Genomic DNA, 24,108 nt, shown 5'->3' on the forward strand with positions numbered 1-24,108 from the left:
GAAAAGCCACATGCGGTCTGAGAGAGCTGCCCAAATAGAGCTTTTGGCATTTCTGGGTGTTCTGTGAGAAGTTTTTGCATTGCTGCGTGTTCTGTGCACTGTTCAGTGTGGTAGTCACTACTGTGACTGCTGAACACAATGGTGGCTAGAGACTAAGGAAAACATTTTAAGTTTCAATGTCTACCTGTGCTTATTCGCCCAGGTTTGAGAGAACACACCTTTGTCTGTACTTAGTTGCTGTTTATTTTAGATCTAGGAGGTTGTGTGAAATGTGTGTATCACATTGCTTTAGACTGCCTACCTGAGTTCTGAGCTTGGGAATTCTTGTCCTCAGAGGAGAATTCTGTGATAGATGCTGGGTGCTGGCAAATCCGCACTCTTCTCTCCCGAGGCATTCTGCCATTTGGTCTTGTTTTGATTCCAGGATGACATATTTTGGGGTAAGGCTGCCTCACAGTAGAGCCTATTGCCATTTTAATCACTCTTCTTTCAAAACATCCCCTCACGGGTGAGTTTATTCCAATGTAACCCACTCAACGTACATTCTGTCTGAAGCCTTTCTCCAGGATGCTCCCCTCCTCCTCCTCCAGGGCCAGCTTCCTGGGTGGGCATTGCACTCAGAAGGGCCTCAGTACTTGGTTTAATGCTCTTCTGTCACTATTCTGTAGTTTTATCTTTGAATTTGTGTGTTTTAAGTGAAGTCTGATGAGGCAAGGAAACACACCTGAGCAGAGATGTGTGCAATACATGTGTCCACCATTCTTACTGTCATTTGCTTACAGCTCTGTGATGCCTGTGAGCAGAGAATTCGTGTGGGCCCACCGGATGGGAGCATTCAGAGATTCAGAGGACAAGGTAAGCCTGTTATGCATACAAGCCTATTATGTGGGGCACTGAACCCCAAAAGACCTTACTTTCCATTTGAGAATTGATTCAAATGCAAAAGAGGGTAATGGTATTCTAAGCAACACGAATGACCACGGAACCCTAACATATTCTTACTCATGGTAGTATCAGTCAACCACTTATGGTGAAAAATGATGACTTAGAGAAGGAAAACATATGGGAAAACAGAGTTTCTTTTTCTCAGAACTTCCTTATTTATCAGTAAGTTGAAAGTGTTTATAGAATGTGTATATATCAAGAAGTGAAACAACATTTGAGCTAGTTTTATGCAGTGTTCTCACAGTTCTGGTAAGAATGCATATGCACACAGTATGTATACATAAGTATGAAACACAAATTATGTAATTCTGGTTGTTCTGCATGAGTAAATGTTTTATATTTGCAGCTAAAACTGGAGTTAGATAAAATAAAGATGAATGATAAAACACTAATAATTTAAAATTTTAATTTTACTTAGAATAGCGTTAACTAGCAAAAACCACCATAACAAGCTGCTAGAGGCCATGGAAGGAAGGAAAAACACTTTAGTACCTTTAATGGGACTGTTTCCTGAATGTGAACCAGAGACCTCATTTCTGTGCTTGCACTGGGCTCACGTCAGCTAGAAGTGACTCAGCTGTTATGGAGTCCTGCAAAGCACCTCTCCGGGGATGGTTTTAAAGGGCTGGAGTCCAGCAGAATCTCCTCTCCTTTAGAGAAAGGTAATTTTGGCAAAAGCGCAAACATTACAACACAAAATTGGAAGCAAGAAACTTTATAAAAAAAAAAACAAACTAAAAAATATGCAGATTTGTGGTGAAGGATATAAGGAACATACAATTATATTTTCAAGAGTTTCCATAGAACATTATAATCATCAAATTAAGATATCAACATTCCCTAACAAATATTAATTGAACTGAGGAAGAACAGTGGGATGATTCTAATGGGGTGCCATCCAATAGAATTTTCTGTGGTGATAGAAATGTCCCATTATCTCTGCGCTGTCCAAGTGGAATCCACTAGCCACATGAATATTCCAAGTGTAGCTATAAGGACGTGGATTTGCAGTATAACTTAGATTTAAATAGCAACATGTGACTAGTGGCTACCAACAGAACATTGCAGTTCTAATGCCTCGTGGTTCTAAACCAGCGGCTTCTTTGGAGCACTCCTCAGTTCCTGCTGAGAGGGCTGCTCTGGGAAGAGAGGAACCTCTGAACAGATCTATTTGGCTACTTTAAAGACGATCTAAATTTCTGCACAGTGTCTGGAGGTAGGGGTGTCATGAGAGGACTCCGGGGGAGACCTGAGTATGCCCAACTCCTGGCTAATTCACGGGAGTAAGAGGCCTGGGGTTTGGTCACTCAGATGGGAGGAGGCCCTCAGGCTTGGGCCCCCTGGGCATCTGTGCCTGGAAATCATCGCTGTGGGGCTGCAGGGAGCTGGCGGGAAGGGACTCATTTCCGCACAGGGTTTCCAGAGCCAGAGGTGGACTTCGGGGTGGAGGGGGCGGAGGGAGGACCCGAGGGCCCTTTTTGGCTGCCTGCAGACGGAACAGGCCCTTTCTTTTTTGGGATTAACATCTTGTTCTTGCTCCTGAACACTTTGCTGGGATCCAGCTTGTTCACAAAGGAGTCGGTTTCTTCAGTGAGCAGGCTCGTGTTGTAGGTGATGGGCTTGTACATGTTGAACCATTGCTGGAAGGCAGAATGGAGAGAGGGTCACAATCAAAAGAGAAATGCTCTTGTTTATGCTATTCAGTGGGGATACAGAGAAGAGCCAGACAGATGAGGCAAAGAGTAAGTTTTTATGAAAAAGCCTTTGAAATTCTCTTAGACTTCCTGTGAACGTGATGACACACGCATTGCTCCGGGAGATCTTAGAACCTTTCAAGTAAATGCAGTCTGAGGACTAGGAATCTGGTGAGATTCCTTCCTTCTGATCTAGTGAGCCCTGAGCCGGGGCTGCTGGTCCCAAATCCGGGGGACAGAGTCCTAAGTGTTCTGCCCTCAAACCAGGCATTGCTCATTGGGTAGGTTTGGCAGGATCTGTAACATAAAGGAGGCACACCCATGCTCTGGAATCCTCTGTCACTGAGGAGGACAGCTCTTTATGTACTGATAGGGAATGAGCTCCAGGACAGAGTGCTGAGTGAAAAGAAGGGACACACAGATGTGAGCAGCATCCTGCACTTGTGACTGGGGGAAAAAGGAACCCAAACCACATGCCTGCGTGTCTTGGTAAGGGCACATGAGAAACTCCAACATGGCTGCCTGTGGGGAGGGGCACCGAATGCTGGCAACCTTTCTGTGTGCTGCCCATCAAAACCCTCAATCAGAGTGAAGGCCCGACAACATTTGATTAGAGTAAAACTCCTCAGCGATTCTGAGGACCAGCCAGCTCGGGAACCACTGACCTAGATTGGTGTAAAGTGAGGAGGGATCCCCTGCCTCGCTTATTGAAAGGGATCTCTGGGCTCCACCGGGGATTCCTCAATCAGATGGGAGAACTGGGAGCCTGCATTCCTCAGAAGGCTCTGATACATTCTACAGTTTGTGTGGACAGGGGGTCCTTACCTTGGCCTGTGGGCTAATGCCATAGCTGGTGAAGGCATACTGCCACTGAGGCAGGCCCAGGTGCGTGAGGAGCAGGCGGTAATAGGCGGTGAAGGTGTCTGTGAGGAAATGCCAGTATAGTGCTCTGTCCAGGAACCAGATCTCAGAGTCTTTTGCTAATGCTGAAACAGCAAAGGACAGAAATGAAAGGATAGCTTAACATTTTTCCTTTTATCTAAAGTCAATATATACTCATCGTTTAAAAAAATTCAAATAGTACAAGTTCCCTTCTTTCTCTTCCCACCTCCCGGTCCCCTTTTCCATTGGCTGCCGCGGCTTGGTGCCCTTCGGATTCCTGACCCCTGGACGGATCCCTGTGCGGGCTTCTGCCACATGTGCAGCAGGCTATCTCAGCAGCACTGCTTTTCCCCGTGGAAACAGTATTCCCCTCCCCAGCGGGCACACACTGCAGTCTCAGCTTTCCCCAGGGAGAGGAATCCCAAAGAGCTCTGGCTTTCTAAAGACTCTGTCAAGAGTTACACGTGCTATGGGAACCACCGTGGACCAGCTCCCTCGCCTGGGAGCCTGCCTGTGCTGCCGTGACGTCCTGGTTGGGCAGAAGCAGGCACTGTTGTTCCAGGGCCCGCCTCACACCTGCTTCTCACCTGCCACTCTTACTGGCCGGCCCCCCTACTTCACCTCCTGTCTAATGGCTGCCACATCTCCCTAAGTGGCCTCCAGGCTCTCCCTCTTCCCAAACTGCTTATGGTCTCATTCATTTTCACCGGAATCCCGCCATTCTCCTGGAGAACATCCTCGAGCTCCTCCTCTCTTCTACGCTATGTCCAAACTCCTTCACCTGGCTTTCAGAACGCCACTGAAAGGGAACCACCAGCCTCTGGCTTCATCCATTTATCCACAGGATGAACCATGGGAGTTCGGTGAACTGGGATTCCTTGTCATTCCCCCCAAATCAGTTGGTCTTTCCTACGACATGGCTTTCACTTGTCCCTCTTTGGATGCCTCTTTCGCCAGCGAACCCTTTAGCCCCACCCCGTGTCTCATTCCTACCCTGTGTCAGAGGCGGCTCAAAGGCCTTTCACTAAGATCCTCAGCTGAAGACCCCTCTCCTTCCCGGAGGTTAGGTAAGTCCTGTGTGTCTTCTCTCCCGACCAGCCAGAGAGCATGGAAGGAGGCTGGGCTTTGTCCCGCTCTGTTCACAGCCCCAGGCCAGGGCCTGAACTGCTGGTAGCTGCCAGGTGGTAGCCCTGCTCAAGGCCAGAGCCCTTTTCTCCTCATTTCCCATCTGTGCTTACACTGAAGTCTAGTAACTCAGGTTTTTAGTGCTGTTTAACTGGGTAACATAAAGAAGCACTGAAGAAAGACCATGTTTCTCCTGAATGCTTTTCTAACACATGTGCCTGCTGGAGGAGCTATAAATAGAATGACTTCCTCTAGTCTTAATTCACTTATTACCCTAATCCCATTATTTTGCAATAAGTCACAAATGATGATAGCTTAAAAAGACTCTACTAATGGGCACAGAGAGGGTGCTCAGAGAGGTCTTGGCACCTATATGAACCCGGGTGGTATGCCAGGTCAGGAGTAGGGGGCTTTTTGTGTGTGGCTGGAGAGCAAGGGTCAGCCAGGGCTGTCCCCAAACCACAGACCATGCTTGTCAATGGTTCCTACCTGGTTTCCCTTTTTTGTAGACGAGGCAAACCTTCCCATTCCCGTTGCAAGGGTCCAGCTCAAATATCACACTGCGAGAGTCAAAGTGGGGCTTCTCTGGCTGGTTCTCACTGTCTGCAAACCCACAAGGTAATGGTGATGTTCAAATATACTCAACTCAAGCACACACTTATGCATCTAGCTTTGCTCACATGTAAAAATGGGGTAAAAGGCCTTCTCACAGACATAGCCTTAACTATTTTCCAGAGAGGGACACATGATTTCTATACTTTAAATGCCCGGATCCTAGGCTTTTTGTCTGGGCTCCCTTATCACCAACAGTGCCATGAATCTGGGCGAAGGTAGCAGGAGGAGAATGAACTCAACTTCCTGGGAGTGGGACTCCATAAAGGCAGAGTGATCTGAATGACCTGGTGTTGATATAGCTTTTCTCTTTTCCTTAGGCAACTACTTTCCCCTTTTCTATAGCATTTTATGATCTTTTGATTAGAATCCTTTTTCTCAGTCTAAAATGTATATATTTAATTATGTTATTATGTTATAATTAATGCTAGGTCTAGTTCCAATTAGAAATACCCACCTAGAAATCAAATATTATGGAATAACATAAAAGATTCTTAGAAATGCAAGCATCAGAAACCTTCTCATCTGTCATTATAGCTAACATGCAATAAATATTAGTATTTGTGACAGGTGCAGTTTACTAACACAGGAGAGATTAAACAAAGTATATAAATATAATATTTACATATCCTATTTAATAAAGAGCTAATATGCTAATTAGACTGAACAGCAGAACAACCAGAACAACGTCCGGATTAAGCCGGAGCCTGCGAGGGCTGGCCAAGGCAGGTGGGGCTGTGAGGGCCGAACCCCTTGCCTGAATTTCATGCTTCGGGCCTCTAGTACATTACAAAAGGAAAAGAAGCAGGCTAATTTCTAATTCAGAGCAGAAGTTTGTACCTTCTTGTGTATCGTCCTCCAGGTCAGCCAGAGTTGGTGCATTAGGGAGTGAGTACATGGAAGTCTGGTTGAGTTGAGTCAGTTTTGAGATACTATTAATTGCCATGTTGCCCAATGGGATGCTGTGGTCTATGGGAACATTACAAAGAATTACTTGGAGGAATACCTTAGTGACCATGGTTGTCAGTAAGGCTTCTGCTTAAGTAACCCAATCCCGCCTATTGTTTGATCCTAGGGCTGAGGAAGCTGATGGAGAGAAGATCAATGCACAACCTGCTCTAGGCACCAACCTTTCATGTAAAAAACAACAGCCGGGGCCACAGGCGAAGAGTCCCCGCCGCACGTGGCAGGGCAGGCACTAAAGGACAGTGACAAAGGGATGCTCCAGAGGAACTGCGAGATCTAGGGCAGGAGCCCTGTCTGAAGAGCAAAGGACTTAACAATGTCTTTGTTCCTTCTTCCCCTTGCATTAAGTCATATGTACTTTCCGAAGGAGGAGCAGCTTTGTTGATATACCTGACCCTTCAACCTCCTTGTTATAAGCTTCCACGATGGAAAACATCTCCTGCTCCACTTCATTTTTCCTCGTTCAGTAAGAAAACTTAAGAGGCCTCTTGCTTGGTTCCTCTTCTGTGATTAGGGTGTAAATAGGAAACGCACGCACTGCCCTGGCCGGTGAGGCTCGGCTGGTTGGAGCACAGCCACATCCACCAAAGGGTGTCGGGTTAGATTCCTGGTCCGGGTACGAGCAGGCAGTGAACTGATCAATGTTCCTCTCTCACAATGATGTCTCGATATCCATGTCTCTCTCTTTCCCCACTTGCTTGCTCTTTCTCAAAAAAATAAATAAAAATAAAAAAATAAAAAATATTCAGACTGCGTATTTCCCTTTCCTAAATATAGAATCCTTGCAATATAGGATGGTGGACACGGATGGCACACATTGGAATGGCTGAGGCAATAAAGCAGCTGGTGTACGAATGTCCAGAAGAAAAGACCACTAATAGGGGCAGACATTAGAAGCTGCCTCCACTGGCTTTTCTGTTACTGACTAGCTACCCAGTGGAAATGGGTGTGGCAATGAAACGCTTCTTTTCTGAGGCAGGCTTGTGAAGGGGCTAACCTCGCTGCACGACATGGGCCAGGGGTTCTGACAGGCAGTCTAGACTCCCCACTCTCTGTTCTACAACCCAGAGGCCATGGCCATGCTGCAAAGGAGGGTTCTGATACTGGTGACAACAATGTTTCTAGGCCATTTGAGGAAAGTTTTTTAAGCTAAAAGTTCTTGTTAAATGCTCAGTAGCGAGCTATAAAAAGTGCTTCTTCTCATCTGTGAGAGAGAAACAGTAAGGCTGTGAGAATCACTAAAAAAAAGGGCGACTCAGGAGGCAGAGGCAATGAAGGAGGTCAGTTCTGCAGATCTACTATGCAAGAGGAGGCACTGCATTTCCCAAGGACGAGGGAGACCTGGGGGTGTGGATGGAGACTGGAGGCAATTCAGGCCTCCTGGGGACAGGAAGTCTGTACCAAGAATGGGCTGGACTGCGGATTTCCCAGCCTCTGAAATGTTACTGGAGCCACCACCTAAGTGGGCAGCACTGCCTTTCACGCCACACAGCACCTGCCTCTCTGCTGTGAGTTCCCAGGAGTTCCCACCTCCGCAGCACACACGCCTGGCCAGGTCCATTCAGTGGAGGCGGAGGCTGACGGTGACTTGGCTGGGATGGGAGGGAGAGAAGGAAAGCTCTGGCCTGGGGTCGGAGCCCTGAGGGCTTCCTCTGCAGGGCGAGAAGGGAGGAGCTCTTTGGGGACTGCCAGGGCCGTCACTGCAGCTCACCGGGAGTCCTCAGAGGCTTTTCATTTGAACTGGCTCAGGATTTCTGTGGACTCCTTATGTTTTTCCTCCACCTAATTTCAATAGGAAACCTCTAAAATGAACTTCTACTTAAGTACTGGCTAGACTCTGGCCTGGGGGTTGGGGGTGGAGAAATGACACGTATTTTAGCTTTGGTTACAGCTTCTGGGCACTGCACTTTAGGAGAAACCACGAAAACCATCCAGATTCAAAGACTCCAAAGTTGTAAAGTCCTCAGAGCTGTTTCATCTGCCCTCGCAGGCAGGGGAACGTTCCCCTACAGCCGGGCTGACTCACCGTCCAGCTTCACACTCCATGTCATGTGGAAGCCGTTGGTCACCAGGTAGAAATTCTTCAAGTCCTCAGGCAGGGTACAGTTATTTCTCTAGAATCGCAAGAAAAGATCAGGTGAGGGCTGGGAAAGAGAGCACAGGGCTGTACCTCACAGCAACGGGGGACACTATGTATCATGGTTCGGATTCCCCCAAAAGGAAGACGGTGGTGGTGATTATCTACAAAACTCTATTCGAGTCCAGGGTCAGATTGGCAACAAAGGAAGCTCCTCAACTCACTTCCTCCCACTGACACCCAAACCCAACAGCTACAGACTGAATAGTTCCCTTCAAAAGAAATCCAGAAATTAGTTGAATGATTCCGACATGTCAGGCAAACGAGAAAAAACTCAGAAAGCTACGTCAGAAGGGCTGATCACAAGCTCACTAGAAAACACCCCTGGTCGGTGCCTCTAACTTCCAGGTTCTTCCTGCAGAAGAGTTTGGATCACACATCTGACACCCCAACTTTTAAGACTTGCACTTGAGAGATGGATTCCCTAAAGCAGTGGTCGGCAAACTGCGGCTTGCGAGTTGAGGTTTGCAGCTCTGTTGACTAATGAGTTTGCCGACCACTGATGAGACTCCCGATTCCAATAATTATAGGTTATTGCTGTTCCTTGTGATTAAGCCCCTATCCCAGTGGCTGCAAACTCATGAGTCAACAGAGCGGTAAACCACGGCTCGGGAGCCACAGTTTGCCGACCGCTGCCCTAGAGCATCTAGCTCTGAAAGCCAATGGGTATAAGAGACTCACAAGGCAGTTCTCAAAGGGCTCAGACGGACTCCCAAGGCTATCCTCCCAGGGCCCAGTGCAGAACAGACTGAAATCAGAGCCTGTGGTGAAGGAGGCATATTTGCTTATCTTAAAACCAGCCTGAGGAGCAGGCTTCCAATTTAACACACATCTAGATGAGCCAATGGCAAGGCTGGCAATATCTTAATCTTTCCTTCTGCCTCACTCCAGGTGGCAGGTGTTTCTGGGAAAGGAGCCTGTGCATATCTGACACCCTGGCTTTTTGTAGCTGCTGCTCAGAGGACACAGCTCTTGGTTGGCTGCTGCTGGTGGACAGCCAGACTTACATTCCTGGGGCCCCCAGGACTGTCACACACAGAAAAGCAGTTCTTAACTAACTGTATCCCCAAAGCACAGCTCAAAAGCAGCAGAATGAAGTGCTCAGTATTCCCTTAAGCCTATTTGTAGATCTTAAAAGGTACAGCCTGAGGGTCAGGCTTATAATTTAACAACATGTAAGTGCCAACTGCAGTCCCTTCTAGAAATGGGGAGGACAGTGGGTGCCATATTCAACTCTTCCTCTCCCCCACCCCTGGTCCTTGGTACCTCTGTACATGGAGGTTTTGCCCATATCTGGTGGCCAGCAGGGCTTGTGTTCACAAGGTCAACGGGATGGTAGCAAAGAAACAGTTCTTAACAAAAAAGCCTATCTCCCAATCTTACCCTAAAGAGTATTTCCAAAGTATTTGCATATTTTATTTTTTAAAATACATTTTATTGATTTTTTTACAGAGAGGGAGAGGGATAGAGAGTAAGAAACATCGATGAGAGAATCATAGATCAGCTGCCTCTTGCACACCCCCTACTGGGGATGTGCCAGCAACCAAGGTACATGCCTTTGACCGGAATTGAACTCGGGACCTTTCAGTCTGCAGGCCGATGCTCTATCCACTGAGCCAAACCGGTTTCGGCAGTATTTGCATATTTTAAATGCAGCTTTCATTCAGTTGCTTCTAGGTGCTCAATGAAATTCTCCCCTTTGGGACACTGATAGACCTTGGCACACCCTCAACTACTGGGAGCCATAAGGACAAAGTAGGCTGGAAAATCATATACATATGACAAAAAACCAAGAGCTAGGACAGGGTTGAACAATAAAGTTCATCCCTTACCTGAGGCCACTCCTTCAAGTCTGAAAGAGGTGGCTTTTTCATCTAATGCACAGAAACCAACACAGAGAGTCAAGCAAATGAAAAAGTAGAGGAATATGTTCCCAATGAAAGAATAAGATAAAACAAATCACTTCTTTAATGAAAAGAAGTGATTTACTGATAAGAACTCCAAATAATGGTCATAAAATGCTGAGACCAGGAGAAAAACATGTGAAATGAGAATTTCAACAAACAGAAAATATTAGTACCAAAAAGAAATCACAGAGGTGCAGAGTACAATTAATAAAATGGGAAGGGTTTTAACAGCAGGCTAGATGAAGTGTTAGAAAGGATCAGCAAACTAGAAGACAGGGTAATGGAACTCATCCAATGAGATCAGCCAAAAGAGAAAGAAAAGAAAAACACTAAAGATAGCTTAAGGGACATGGGACAATATCGAACAAACACTTTTGTATAATAGAGGTCCCAGAAGAAGAGATAAAGGGGCAGAAAGCTTATTTGAAGAAATAACGACTGAAAACTTTCCTAACCAGGGAAAGGAAAGAGACATCTCAATCCAGGAAGCTCAGAATTCCAAAAAAGATTAATCCAAACAGACCTTATAATTAAGTTGTGAAAAGTTAAAGGAGTTTATCTTAAAAGCAGCAAGAGAAAAAATTACTTGTTACAAACAAGAGAACCCCCATTAAGGCTATCCAGGAGGTTTTTAGGCAGAAACTTGACAGGCCAGAAGAGAGCGACACAAAATATTCAAAGTGTGTGTGTGTGTGTGGGGTGGGGGGAGTCAACCAAGAACACTCTATTGGGCAAAGCTGTCCTTTAGAATTGGAGGAGAAACAAAAGCTTTCCAAACAAACAAAAGCTAAAGGTATTCATGACCACTAGACCAACTTTACAAGAAATGTTAGAGAGACTTCTTTCAGTTGAAAGGGCACTAATTAGCAACAGAAAAACATAATGAAAGTATAAATCTCACAGGCAAAGGTAAATGTATAATTCAGAATAATCTGTCATGGTGATAGGCTGATCACTTATAAATCTAGTACAAATGTTAAGACAAAGGTAGTAAAAATAACTATACAGTAACTTGTTAATGGATATACAAGATAAAGTGGTATAAACTGTGATATTTTTTAAAATGTGTGGTAGGGAGGGAGAGCAAAAATAACACAGAGCTTTAGAATACATTCAAATTTAAGTTATTATCAACTTAATAAAACAGACTGTTATATATTGTTTTATGTAAACCTCATGGTGACTACAAAACAGAAGCCTATAGTAGATATATAAGATAAAGGGAAAGCAATCTAAGCATATTTCTTCAGAAAAATAATCAAATCACAAATGAAGAGAGCAAGAGAACAAGAAACAAAAAATTATAAAACAGCCAGAAATCAATGAAAATAAAATGGCAGTAAGTCCAAACATAATCAATAATTACTTTAATGTAAATTCTCCAATCAAAAGGCAAAAAGTGTCTGAAAGGATTAAAAAGCTCAGTTTAGCTCAGTGGATAGAACATTGGCCCCTGGACTGAAGGGTCTCGGGTTCCATTCCAGTCAAGGGCATGTACCTTAGCTGCAACGCAGTCCCTGCCCTCTCTCACATTAATGTTTCTCTGTCTCTCCCTCTCTCTTTTCCACTCTCTCTAAAAATCAATGGGAAAATATCCTGGGGTGAGGATTAACAAAAACAAAATAAAAAGCACAAGTCCAAATTATAAGTTGCCTACAAGAGATTCACTTCAGATATAAAGATAAGGTGAAAGTGAACATGAAAGTGAGCGTGAAAGGGTGGGGGCATGGCCTCAGGTCCTCTGGCCTGGCGCCTGGGCAAGGTGGGTGGGGTGGGTGCGGCCTGAGGTCCCCCAGCCTGGCCATAGGGAGAGGGGCATGGCCTGAGATCCTCCATCAAGCCCTGCTAGGTGGGGGCACAGCCTGAGGTCCCCCGCCCCGGGCCCAGTGCCACACAGCCTCAAGTCCCTGGTGATTGCTCATTAAGGCTTATTACGGGAACTCAGCCTTCACTGGGGGCACAGCCATTTTGTTGCGGCATGACAGTCAATTTGCATATTTCCTCTTTATTAGATAGGATAACAGTCAATTTGTATATTCCCTCTTTATTAGATAGGATATCTCAATAAAAAGAGTCTATTAGAGCAGTCACCAGTTTGATACTTGTCTCACCTGATAAGGCAGAGCAGGTATCTGCTCTGCGTGATAATGCCTCAGTGGAGAGCTAGCTGCTCGGAGAAGGGGCTGCTCAAGGAAAACAAGCTGAGGCGGAGACTCAGAGGAGCCTGGTGTGAGAGGAGATCTGTGGCAAAGTTTGGGTAATGTCGGAACAAGGCAATCACTACCAAAACTTCAGACCCATGCTCATAATTACTTTCTGAAACAAATTATTGGATAAATGTGAACCTTTATTTTTAAAATTGATTTCAGAGAGGAAGGGAGAGAGAAACATCGATGATGAGAGAATCATTGATTGGTTGCATCCTGCACGCCCCCTACTGGGGGGGATTGAGCCTGCAACTGGGCATGTGCCCTTGTCCAGAATAGAACCTGGGACCCTTTAGTCCGCAGGCTGATGCTCTATCTACTTCTAGAACATTTAATGTAGTGAAATGAATAGTTCTGAAAGTCAAAAAGTACAATCAATAAGATATAAACAAATATTTTATATGGACAGCAAATCATCCAAACTGGTGGTAGAACAAGCTTAGTATAATTTCAGGAGGTACTAGGAACATACTCTAAATTCTAAATTACTCATATCCGTGCACATGCCCATCCATGTCTCTAGCCAATCAAACCCTTACTTAGTATATTATTGCCTCCTCCATGGCATATCGTCTGTGCTTTCAGAGAGGAAAAGTGAGCATCCAGAATGCCTTTCCCCCTCCCCCACCCTAGCACAGGAAGCCTACAGATACCAGTGTCCTGACAAAGAAGTTCATGTGCCTTCTATCCCTCAGAAGGCCAGTATCCGCTGTGATTTTGGTCACTAGAGCCATCTAGTGGTAAACACAGGAAACCACTGCCTATGAGCCTTTCCTAACCTGGATTCTATGAGATCTCACCTGAGAAGAGCTGCTGGCATTGTTAAACTTTAAGTTATGCTGAAGAATTCTAGAAGCAGAGATTATAAAATTTATTATGGTATTGATTTCACTGAAGAAAAAAACTGGCATTTATTCCAATATTTAAAAAATTATTCAGATCATGAAAATAGAAAAAAAAATCAGCTAAATCTATTATTTAATACATTTGAAATCTACACTAATAAAAGAGAAATAGGCAAATTACCATCACTCCACTATGCTACCAGCCAGAGTGATTATGCAAATTAACCTGAAACCCTGGTGGCAGCCTGCCCACCCGCGGCTGCTCCGGAGAATTTGGGTGCTCTTTTTTATTACCACTGATTGCCCAGGACTCGGCACCAAGGACAATGCCTGGCCCATCTTAAAAGCTTTAAACTTTTGTTGAATAAATGAATGGAAGTTCTGAGGAGGGTTGGGAAGCAGTAGCTATTAATCTGGTTAGCACTTCTCCATAACACTAACCACTTCTGCTGGCATGGGGATTGACATTTACTTTTTCCTTTCCTTGCTGGAGTTTTAGTTTTGTTGTATAAACTCTGAATGTTCCACTGCCTCCACATGACAGGCTCAGAGGCAATGACCCATGCTGGGATATGGCATAGAATGGAAGAGAGTGTTAAGTGGCCTGAACAGAAGAGAGAGAAGGGTGAACTCTAACTTGGATAAGAATAGTTTCCTGCCCTAATCTTTCCTTCTCAGGAGCACTTAATTTGACCTTTGTTGGAAAATGAGAATTGTACAGAGCAACACTTACTTGTTCCCACGAAGAGATCATGTGACGTTCAGCAGGTGGCTTTTCCATGAGGGTCACCTCTGTCACACCTGGAGATGATTCTGAAAGAGGAAAATGAGAGCCTGTAGAGTTGCTACTGGCCGCTCTCAGACATTTCTGTAACAGACAGGTGCATGCACTCAGATCAGAGAAAGTGGACTCCACCTGACTTAAAAATCATGGCCAAATGACAGCCAAATTTACACTTGATTGTAGGGTTTCTTTTGTTTGTTTTTGTGAATTATGATTTTTAAAATAGACAAGGTCATGGCCAAAACCGGTTTGGCTCAGTGGATAGAGCTTCGGCCTGCAGACTGAAAGGTCCCGGGTTCGATTCTGATCAAGGGCATGTACCTTGGTTGCGGACACATCCCCGGTGGGGGGTGTGCAAGAGGCAGCTGATTGATGACTCTCTCTCATCAATGTTTCTCACTCTCTAACCCTCTCTCTAAAAAATCAATAAAATATAAAAAATAAATAGACAAGGTCATGTTATCTACAAATAACATAGTTTATTTCCTTCTTTCCAGTTTGTATGACTTTATTTTCTTGGCTAATTGTACTGACTAGATTCTCCAATCCAATATTGAAAAGAAGTGGTAAAAGGGGAATTATTATTTATGATGCTTAGATAACCTACTTCTAGGTTTTGAGTGTTTCCTTTTTAAACTAAAAGTGTTGGATTTTTTCAAGTGCTTTCTTTACACCTACTGACATGATTATGTGGTAGTTGTCATTTATTCTATTATCAAGGTGCACTATATTGGTTTTCATATGTTCCACAAGCTGCACACTCCTGGGCTAACTCACAGTGGGTATATAATATTTTTAATGTTGGTGAATTTAGTTTGATAGTATTTTGTTGAGGATTTTTAAATGTTTGTTTTTGGACAGAAATGTTGCAGTTGTGAAGTTATTTCATATTTTTAGGAAGGAGATTGGGGGGGGGGTTGCTTACTTTAGCTACTTGGTTTTAAAAAATCCTCTTAATATTTTATCTTTTCAAAACAAAATACGAATGTGAAAAAATAAAAATATAATTGATTTTCAATTTGTGATTAACTTGAAATTATGAGCTTTGATTAAACTTATAAAGAGAATGCTTAATGGGAGGCTAGATTCGTCGTACATTTAATTACCAGAGTTGTTTAATTCCTTAGGTAGGTTTAGCTTTGAACTACCAATTTGCCAAACATCTGAAAAGAGTAATAGAATACATTAACAGTACAAATAGAATTTAAAATGTTTACAGTCATTTAATTACTCAGGTCTTTACACTGAACTGACAGTTTAAAGGATTATTTAGATAGCTGGACTTAAGTGGGTTAAACATTAATCAAAAGAAAACTTACTTACTGAAAAAGTCCTAGATTTATAAAGAGAATAATGAAGCAAGCCTGTAAAATAGCCAAGACCTCCCTAACCAGGAGTGTAAGAAACAGAGCAGAAGTCTGCATGACAATGAGATAGGAGATAGGTGGTGGTCATTAGATTTCTCCTTGCCCCACTCGATAACTTCGTTGCTAAAATTTATCAATTCTCCCAACCACAGCTTGGTGTTTCATATCTCATTGACTGTTTCAGGCGCTGGGAAATACAGTTCCTATCCTCATGGACTTCTATTACAGAAAAGAGACAGGCAACTTTAAAAAGTAACCAGATAAATACACAATTCCAAGACGTGGTAAAGCCATAAGGGTTTTTAAAAAAGGTAGGCTAAGGGACAAGAGAGTGATAAGGAAAGGTGTTGTATATAATCAGAGAAGACTTCACGGAGGTGGTGCTCTGTGACCCACAGATCTGAATGACACGAGGGAGATTTAGGAAAAAGGCAATTTCAGTGACGGGTCTCACAAACTGCAAAGCTCAACGTGTTTATGGTACAACAAGGCAAAAACAAAAACAAAAACAAACAAACAAAACAACAACAACAACAACAAAACAAACACAGAAAAACCAGAAAGGCCGATGAGGGAAATTCACAAGGGCCTGGGTCATAGGTTCAGTATTTGGATTTTTATTATATTAATCAATGTGACGGCAGGACACCCCATCACGCTGTCCTGCGGGCTTAGCCTGCCTTTCTCTTTCTTGGCTATCTCACTACATCCCGCTGGTCTTGCAAAATCCAGCGTCACGTGTGGCCAATGTTCCTCCAGCCCCAGATGAGGCCAATCACCCACTCCTGTGTGCTGCTTCGGAACAATAGGTCGCCGAGCTCCTCTCACTTTCTGGGGCCCTCGTCTTTACATCCCCCCCCCCCCCACCACCACCACCACCATGAATGTGTTCACTTTTCCTCACCTTTGTAGTCCCAGGGACATCGCGCTGGTGGCTAACTAATGGTGCGATCACGGACACGCCCATTCGGCAGTGCCAGGCTCTGCTGCCCCCGGAGGCGGCTGCAGCCTTCTCCCAGCTCCCAGGGCTCTCCGGGGCCTCCCTCCGCCCAGAACTCACACCTGTCAGGTGCCTGCTGCTCCTTTGCAACGTTTCTGCCCACCTTTGCGGGGCCTGCGGGGCGACCTCGGGTGCGAGAACCTCTTCCTCCTCCGGGCTTCCCAACTCTGCATCCCCACACCCCCTGCCAAGCTCGCCCTTTCCTCCTCGGCCACGCGAGTGCCAGCAGCAGCGATGCCCACCGGCGTGCAAGGCGGTGCCGCCCCCGCGCCGCAGGGCACGCCGCCCCCCCACTCACCCAGGATGCGCGTCACCCCCAGGGTCAGCTTCTCCAGGTGCGGCTTGCAGGAGCCCGCGGGCTGGGCCGAGGCGGCGGGCGAAGGCTCCTCCATGGCTCGCGAGCCCGCTCCGCGCGCCGCCCGGGCAGCCGCGGGGCCCGAGCGGGCGAGCGGGGAGCGCCGCAGGGCCGGGCCCCGCCCCCGCGCCTCGGCCATCGCGTTCACGGCATGCCGGGAGTTGTAGTCCTCGGCGCGGAGGCCGCGACGACGGCGGCGATGGGCGGCCCGGGCTGTTCAGCGAAGAGGAGATCCGCGGGGCGTTCGTGCCCCCGGCCCAGGCCAGAGCTTCCCTCCGACCCGCCGGGTCTCGGCGACGACGACGCCTCCGCCCGGACCCTACCGGCCCGCCGGGGCCGGCCGCGCAGGAGGGGGCGGACCTCCGCGCCCAGCGGCCAATGGGAGCGGCGCCTGGCATCCGGGGCGGGGCGGCCCCGGCCCGACGCCCCGAGTGGCGGTTGTTTCAAGATGGCGGACGCGGCGCGCCCCTCCCGCGCCGGCGCCGCGGCGTTCTGGAGCCGAGACTGTATCCTTTCCCCGCCGGGCAGGGGGCGCCGGCGCCGGCGTCCCGGGGCGGGGACGCGACCTGGGACTGTCCGCGTGGGACTGGGCGGAGGGAGAGGGAGAGGCGCGGCGGCGGCGTTCACCCACCCCGGGGGCGGGGCCGTGCGGTCCGGGCGCCCCGCATCCCGCCTGGCAGGGGGGTTAGGTGGCATCGGTGGCCAGGCTGGGGTTCCAGGTGTGGGGCTGAGTCCAGGTGTTCCCCGGCCCTGCGCGGCGGTGAGCTCAGGGATGATGGCCCGGGGCTGGGGGCCCAGCCCTCGGCGACCTCGGGCCGGCTGTGCGCAGTTAGCTTGTGCAGGAGGGAAAGGGTGTTGGGTGATCGGGGGTCTTGTTTGTCTTGTCTTAGCCTTGTCCGTAGTCTCCGCTGTTGAAAGGGATGTCAGGGTCTTGTTGGACTCCGGGCCTGTCAGTGATGACTGACACTGGGACTTTCCTGGAGGCGTGGGGCTCGCGGTCCGCGGGGGCTCGTCCGGAGGCGCCGGCTGTGGGATAAGCTTGCACAGCGTCGTGCCTGGAGATGGTGTCACCTGCGCGGAGTTTGCAGGTCACCACAAGCGGGATTCAAGTTCTTGGGTTGTTCGGGGTAGAGCTTTTCCTCTCGGGATGGTCTTCCCCCCTAGATGCATCTTCTCGGTGGCTGTGATGAGATGTGTGTGACCTGAGTGGTTCTCTCCCCGGGTTGGGCAGCCTGACCCAAGCCCAGCTCTGGTCCTGATCGTTTACTCCGTGTGCCTTACAAGAGTGTTACTTGGAGAGCAAGGCCATTGGTGCATTGGGTGCCTGGCGCGGGCGAGCGGTTGTATCTGGTTTTTGCTGGACTGGTGATAGCATTGTTGGAGGCATCGCTGCTAACTTTGTGGATTCTTTCTTTGCACAGGCCACTGAGCTCCCAGGGAAACTTAACAAAATTATATGATCAGTTCCCCTTGAGTTACTAGGATTTACAAGGCGTACTTTTGCATCCCGTGCTGGTCCGTGCTTAGTGTTTACCTCTTGTCTCAGATAGGTTAGTGAGACTGAAAGTTGTACACGCGCTGTGGATGAAAGCACTCTAGTGCGCGGTGCGGATTAAGCATCTTTCCTCCACCTGTCAATAAGGATGCCAAGAGTATGTGCCTTGAGAACTGAGCTGAATGAAGAAGGCAGGAAACTGGGATGAGCCTTTTTCTCTTGAAACACTGCCTCTGTGCTATACAATTTCGCGATAGAGGAGATTTTTGAAGTTTATTAACTTATAATGTGCTTCTTCAGTTCAATCACATTCATCGCCACATATGAGCAGTGGTGCAGTTCTGATGCAGAGTAAATGATTTTGGGGGAAAGGGAGACAGCCTGTGACAGTGGTTCTGATTAAGTTAATGGTAAATGAATCTATGTTCTTGGACTCTGCAACCCTTTACTCTCACTTAATCCATGTGGTCCTATTGCTCCCCTTTTCATATAGAAGTTACATAGCTTCCCCTTTCTCTCAAATTCTCCCTTACTCGAAATATTTATATAAAATACTATTGTACATAAATTGAACTTAAAACATTGAAATTGTATGGGGGAAATGATGGTGATTAAATTCTATGGAAATTCAGGTATTTGAAAGGGATTTCAAGTTTATCAGTATGATGTTTCCCCCAGGCTATCTAACATTTAGCCTCAAATACTTTTATTTTCTATTTCCATAGGACTGAAAAGCAATATCAAATGTGGATGTGTTACTGATTTTCACTAAAAAAAGCATTAGGGATAGTTATGAATCATTTGGTTTAGTGTTGTGTCTTTGTATCTTAATCTCTTCTTGTCACAGACTTCCCAGACCACCCCAAAAACTTTATAGTAGAACTTTCAAAAGGAAAAAACTAAAAAGTATGTATCTGTAATCTGGAATTCTTTTCTCACTATTGAAAGATTATTCAGTGCTTCCCCTAAACAACTAGAGAAGTGTGATTGAGAGATTTCCCATCCTAGATGTTTCCATCATGTGAGAACAGATCATCTGTGACTGAATGTCATCTCTCTCTCTTTTTCTTTATGTTGAGTGATGCATCTCCTGCACAGTATGATTCAGCAATGCTGTTTTGTACAAGTGTGTCTTTGTACCCTATATGTAAACAATGGACATGCCATGTTATTATAACTGTGTGTTAAATCTGCAAGTAAAATTATGCCCCTTCAGCCATAAATTGTTTTCCTTCTTTGTTATAGTTCCTGATAATATCAGAAGTTAGTGTTTCTGCAGTATTTAAATTTGATTGCTTAAATGCTCTCAGGTGTACTATCAGTAACCGTATTAGTAACTTGATATTAAATATGAACTATAAGACATCTGGTCAGAACTTTGCAATATCTATAATGCTTGCCATTGACTTTCAATTACAAATAGACTTATTGTTTATCTTTTTTAAATATATATATATATATATATATATATATATATATATATATATATATATTTATTGATTGTTTTACAGAGAGGAAGGGAGAGAGATAGAGAATTAGAACCCGATGTTGAGAGAGAAACACCAATCAGCTGCCTCCTGCACACCCCCTTCTGGGGATGTGACTGCAACCAAGGTATATGCCCTTGACCGGAATCGAACCTGGGACCTTTCAGTTCACAGGCTGATGCTCTATCCACTGAGCCAAACCAGTTTCGGCTTAATGTTTATTCTTAATATACAGGCATACCTTGGAGATATTGTGGGTGCTGTCCTAGACCATTGAGTATTGCAATAAAGCCAGCTGTAATATTTTTTCTGGAGGAGGGCCTTACCTTCAGTTGAGTGAAGTACAAATAAAATGTGGCATGCCTGTATTAAGCAGGAAAGTCATGTGGCCAGTAATAATTACATATGTGTATTACATATGTTGCTGGTTAGTGATTCAGGCTCAAAGGTTAGAGTAGAGTGGACAGTACTAAGTTTATTTCCCTCGGGTCTTGGTGACCTGAGATGGACAAGTTGTTTCCCCTCTACCATTTCTGCCTTGGATTTCTAACTTCTGCATTGATTCTGTGATTTGGTATTAGTATTAAGGGTGCTTTCTAATTTGCTGTACGCGTCTTATAGAGGTGCTTCTAAAGAAACCAAAGTGTAATTATAAGGTAGCATATAGAACCCAGTAAGTGGTCTTCTATGAGTTTGTTATATATTTTGTTTTAAAATGAAGATAGGTTAGAAGTGATTAGAAAAGATAGGTAGAATGGAGGCAATTTCAAATATGTTTAGTCTTATTTAAAAAAAACAACTTTTGTTAAGGTCAGTTTATTTAGCATTTTCTATATTGAAACGAAATTTATCATGGATGTAGCTAATGGGTTTTACCTGAATATTTTAAATGAGATAAGGAAAGAAAGATAACACTAAAGCTTTTTGTACAATGCCTCATAAAATTAAATATCTGTTTCAGTCCTTACTATGACCCAGGCATTCTATGATGTTTGCAGATACAACATTTGGCAAAAGATGAAAATCTTCACCTACTTAGTGCTTCCACTTCAGTGATATGAAATGAGTAAAATATCTATGACACATGTGTCAAACACAAGGCCCGAGGGCCAAATCCGTCCCTCCAGGCCTTGCAATGTGGCCCACACCGCGCTGTCATCACTGCACTCCGCTGCGTTTCCATCACAATGACAGTTTATGACCGTTCAGTAAACCATTCGGCCCGCGATTTAGGCTGGATTTTAGATTTTGGCCCCTTCTCTGATTGAGTTCGACACCCCTAATCTATGATAATGGTGTTATGGAGAAAAATAAAGCTGGAAAGGGCTAGCTGTTATGGGTTGTTGTTGTTTTTTTTTTTTTTGTCTCTGTTTTTGATGTCAATATCATACTGTTTTGATTATTATATCGATAACTTTGTAATATAGTTTAAAATCAGAAAGTGTTATGTCTCTAGCTTTGTTCTTTTTTCTCAAGGTTGTGGCTATTCGAGATCTTTTGTGGTTCCTTACAAATTTTAGGATTGTTATACCATTGGAATTTTTATTTGGATTGCATTAAATCTATAGATGGCTTTAGGTAGTGTGGATATTTTTAACAATATTCTTCTAATCCATGAGCATGAAATATCTTTCCATTTATTTTGTGTCTTCTTCAACTTCTTTTATCAACATCTTATAATTTCAATGTACTAGACTTTAAATTAAATTTATTTCTAGGTATTTTTTTAATGGGATTTCTTTCTTAATTTCTGTGGCATTTCATTATTAACTTATAGAAACGAAGTAGAATTTTGTATATCGATTTTATGTCCTGCAGCTTTACTGATTTCATTCAGTAGTTTTAACAGTTTTTAAGATGGAGTCTTTATAATGTCACCTGCAAATAGAAGCTTGAGAAGGTCCGTACAGTTTTTTGTTTGTTTTATTTTAAAAAGACAACAACATATTTTTATTGATTTAAGAGAGAGGAAGAAAGAGGGAGAGAGATAGATAGAAACATAACGATGAGAGAGAATCATTGATCGGCACACCCCCTACTGGGGCTCAAGCCTGCAACCTGGACATGTGCCCTGACTGGGAATCGAACCCTGACCTCCTGGTTCATAGGTTGATGCTCAACCACTGAGGCACAATGGCCGGGCTATTTGTTTCTTTTCTTAAGAAACAAAGTTATTAGTTGACAATAAGGATGAAGAAGTGGTGTTAGATTTGAGCAAAGAGGAAACTATAATATACTTGGTTAGCTTCCAAATCAAGGTGCGGCTGAATGGGATAGTTGGTTTTTCCAGTTGTGAGCAAGTTTATTTGTGGATGATTTAGGGAAATGTAGTAGTCTTTTTTCCAGGACTCAGTTATGTTAGTCCACAGGCCATCCTTGGAGAATAGTCTGCACATTCATCATTATTGTATCTTCTAATTGAAGACTGTCATATGGAACAATTGGAACAATTCCTGAATCATCTTGAATTCCTGCCCCCCCCCCCCGTTCTTTATTCCATATGTATATTTCCAACAGTAAGTAATTAAATATGTATTGAGCACCTACTGTGTGTGCTGATCCCAAGAGATTAAAAAAAAAAAAAAGAATCAGTTTTTGCTATCAAATAGAGCCTGCACAATTTCATTTTGTAAGGTCTTTTATAGCTTGGATGTTAGTGAGGCTATAAATTCTCTCTCTGCTCCTGTGTTAGTTGCTCTCAGTTTTCTAGGAGTGGTGGTGTCTAATTTTTGTATGCTTACTTGTCTTATGTGCCTCTTAAAATACCAGCTCCATCCCTGAGATTTGAGGGGATTGAAGTTTAGGGGCACTAGTTATCAGCCAAAACCTTGAAGCTGTGCGAGTGTTTATGCTGCTCTGGAAAGCGATTAGAAACCAGCTGGCAGCTCAAGCTGCAGACATCATCTTTGCATTCCCAAATTCCATTGGGGATCCTAGGCATAGCTACTCAGCATTTTCTGAGAAGATTCCATTACAAAGGTTGATCGTGAGCTGAAATACATGGACTTTTTGAACATGTTATTAAATCTACTGTTTTACTCCATTCTTTGCCTGGAATGAAATAGCTCGTAATTGATTTGTTTGGAAATCTTGGAAAAGAAAACATTTTATCAAATAACAGAGAACTTTAGAATGTTGTCAGTCAGTGGAAAAAATGTTCAGTTGCTTCTTTCTGGCAAATGTTATCAAACTGTACATATATCTGGATTTAGATATGGTTCTGATTAAAATTTTGTTTCTGGAAGAATGCTTTTTTATTGTAATGGTTGTCTTCTAAAGCAGTGTTATTATCTGTACTTCTTTTTGTCTTGAGTTTCTTCCACTTGTTAAATAGTAGGACCTCGTGGGACATTACACATATGCACTACGAAGAATAGAAAAATGCCTCTGTGTTTGTATGATTGACTTGCCCTCAAACAGTGTTTGTTTTTCAAAGATAAAGCTCATTTTGAAATTACTTATTCATGCCTAGAATAACTTGTCAGTTTTCCAGTAATGAGTGAACTGGGGCACTGAACTCGTGGTTTACAAAGGCAATGGAATGACAGCACAGCAGAATTTATAGTATAGGATAGCTCCCTTGGGAATAAGCATGAATAAAAGTTTTATAGAACAAGGCCTTCCAAAACTTTTATAAAACATATAGTTGTGATTATATAAAAAGAACTTTAAAATAATATTAACTTTGCTGCATTAATTCAATTACTTTGCTTTCTAGTGTTACTTTTAAAAACTAAATTCCAAGGTCAAATAGAAATTACAAATTATAACAAAAGTACCGAACCATAGTAGCATTTGGATGATGGCAAATGTTTCCTAGTATTTTCCTTCATGTCTTTTTCTGCATAGTTTCTGATGAAGAACAATCAGTAGTATATGTGCCAGGTATGATTTTCTATGTTAATTTGTTAAGCTTCATTTGCTTCTTAAGTGTTAAGAGGAAAATGAAACATTAGGATACCTTTGTAGTTATAACTGAATGCGGAACAGTTCATTAGAACCTAAAATAAAATTTAAAAAATTAAAGAAACCCTTTTAGGGTTCAAAACACTGCCTTATACTTTATGTATTAGGGAGCAAGAGATTTTCTTATTATTTATTTTTACAAATAAGAGCCTAAATTTAATATTTCAAATAAAAGTGTGGAAACTTGACATAAAGCTTATGTGATAGATTCTTTTAAGTTTTACAGATGAGGAGTAAAACTGGACTATTGAAAGTACCCCAATTATGTGACAAATCAGGTTTTTAATTTCCCTAAGTGAGTGTATTTGCGGCATGTTTTATTTATTGGTTTCAA

At 44.1% G+C, this 24,108-nt stretch overlaps 2 protein-coding genes across 8 annotated transcripts in view; one reads left to right on the plus strand and one right to left on the minus strand.

Annotated features, from left to right (window-relative positions):
- Nucleotides 1–1,644: 1,644 nt before the first annotated feature.
- TPGS2 (tubulin polyglutamylase complex subunit 2) lies at nucleotides 1,645–16,965 on the minus strand. Of its 4 annotated transcripts, XM_036419606.2 has the most exons (7): nucleotides 16,770–16,965; nucleotides 14,054–14,133; nucleotides 8,251–8,338; nucleotides 6,099–6,227; nucleotides 5,136–5,249; nucleotides 3,465–3,625; nucleotides 1,645–2,585 (listed from the first exon to the last, which is right to left on the minus strand). In XM_036419606.2, exons 1-7 carry the CDS (start codon nucleotides 16,963–16,965, stop codon nucleotides 2,346–2,348), a joined length of 1,008 nt encoding a protein of 335 aa, XP_036275499.1. In that variant the 3' UTR covers nucleotides 1,645–2,345. The 4 variants fall into 4 exon arrangements, with proteins under 4 accessions (XP_036275499.1, XP_036275501.1, XP_036275500.1 ...); XM_036419608.2 differs by lacking the exon at nucleotides 6,099–6,227; XM_036419607.2 differs by lacking the exon at nucleotides 5,136–5,249.
- A 12-nt stretch (nucleotides 16,966–16,977) lies between these two features.
- KIAA1328 (KIAA1328 ortholog) overlaps nucleotides 16,978–24,108 on the plus strand; it is a 161,067-nt gene continuing 153,936 nt past the window's right edge. For 2 of the 4 annotated variants that reach the window (XM_045574982.1, XM_036419544.2), the window contains exons 1-2: nucleotides 16,978–17,332; nucleotides 23,658–23,693. In XM_045574982.1, the coding sequence (XP_045430938.1) occupies nucleotides 16,978–17,332; nucleotides 23,658–23,693 (391 nt within the window). Of the gene's footprint in view, nucleotides 17,333–17,516; nucleotides 17,587–23,657; nucleotides 23,694–24,108 lie in introns of those variants that run through there. The other 2 variants (XM_036419546.2, XM_036419548.2) reach the window with 2 other exon arrangements.

This window comes from Pipistrellus kuhlii, unplaced genomic scaffold, assembly GCF_014108245.1.
Source record: "Pipistrellus kuhlii isolate mPipKuh1 unplaced genomic scaffold, mPipKuh1.p scaffold_m20_p_6, whole genome shotgun sequence".
Taxonomy (NCBI): Eukaryota; Metazoa; Chordata; class Mammalia; order Chiroptera; family Vespertilionidae; genus Pipistrellus; species Pipistrellus kuhlii.

Coding starts and splice junctions, on each gene's coding strand:
- TPGS2 (XM_036419606.2), bottom strand. CDS start 16,965: ATGGCCGAGGCGCGGGGGCGGGGCCCGGCCCTGCGGCGCTCCCCGCTC. Junction 14,134..16,769: donor GGGGGTGACGCGCATCCTGG/GTGAGTGGGGGG, acceptor TTCCTCTTTCAG/AATCATCTCCAGGTGTGACA. Junction 2,586..3,464: donor GCATTAGCCCACAGGCCAAG/GTAAGGACCCCC, acceptor TCTGCCTTCCAG/CAATGGTTCAACATGTACAA.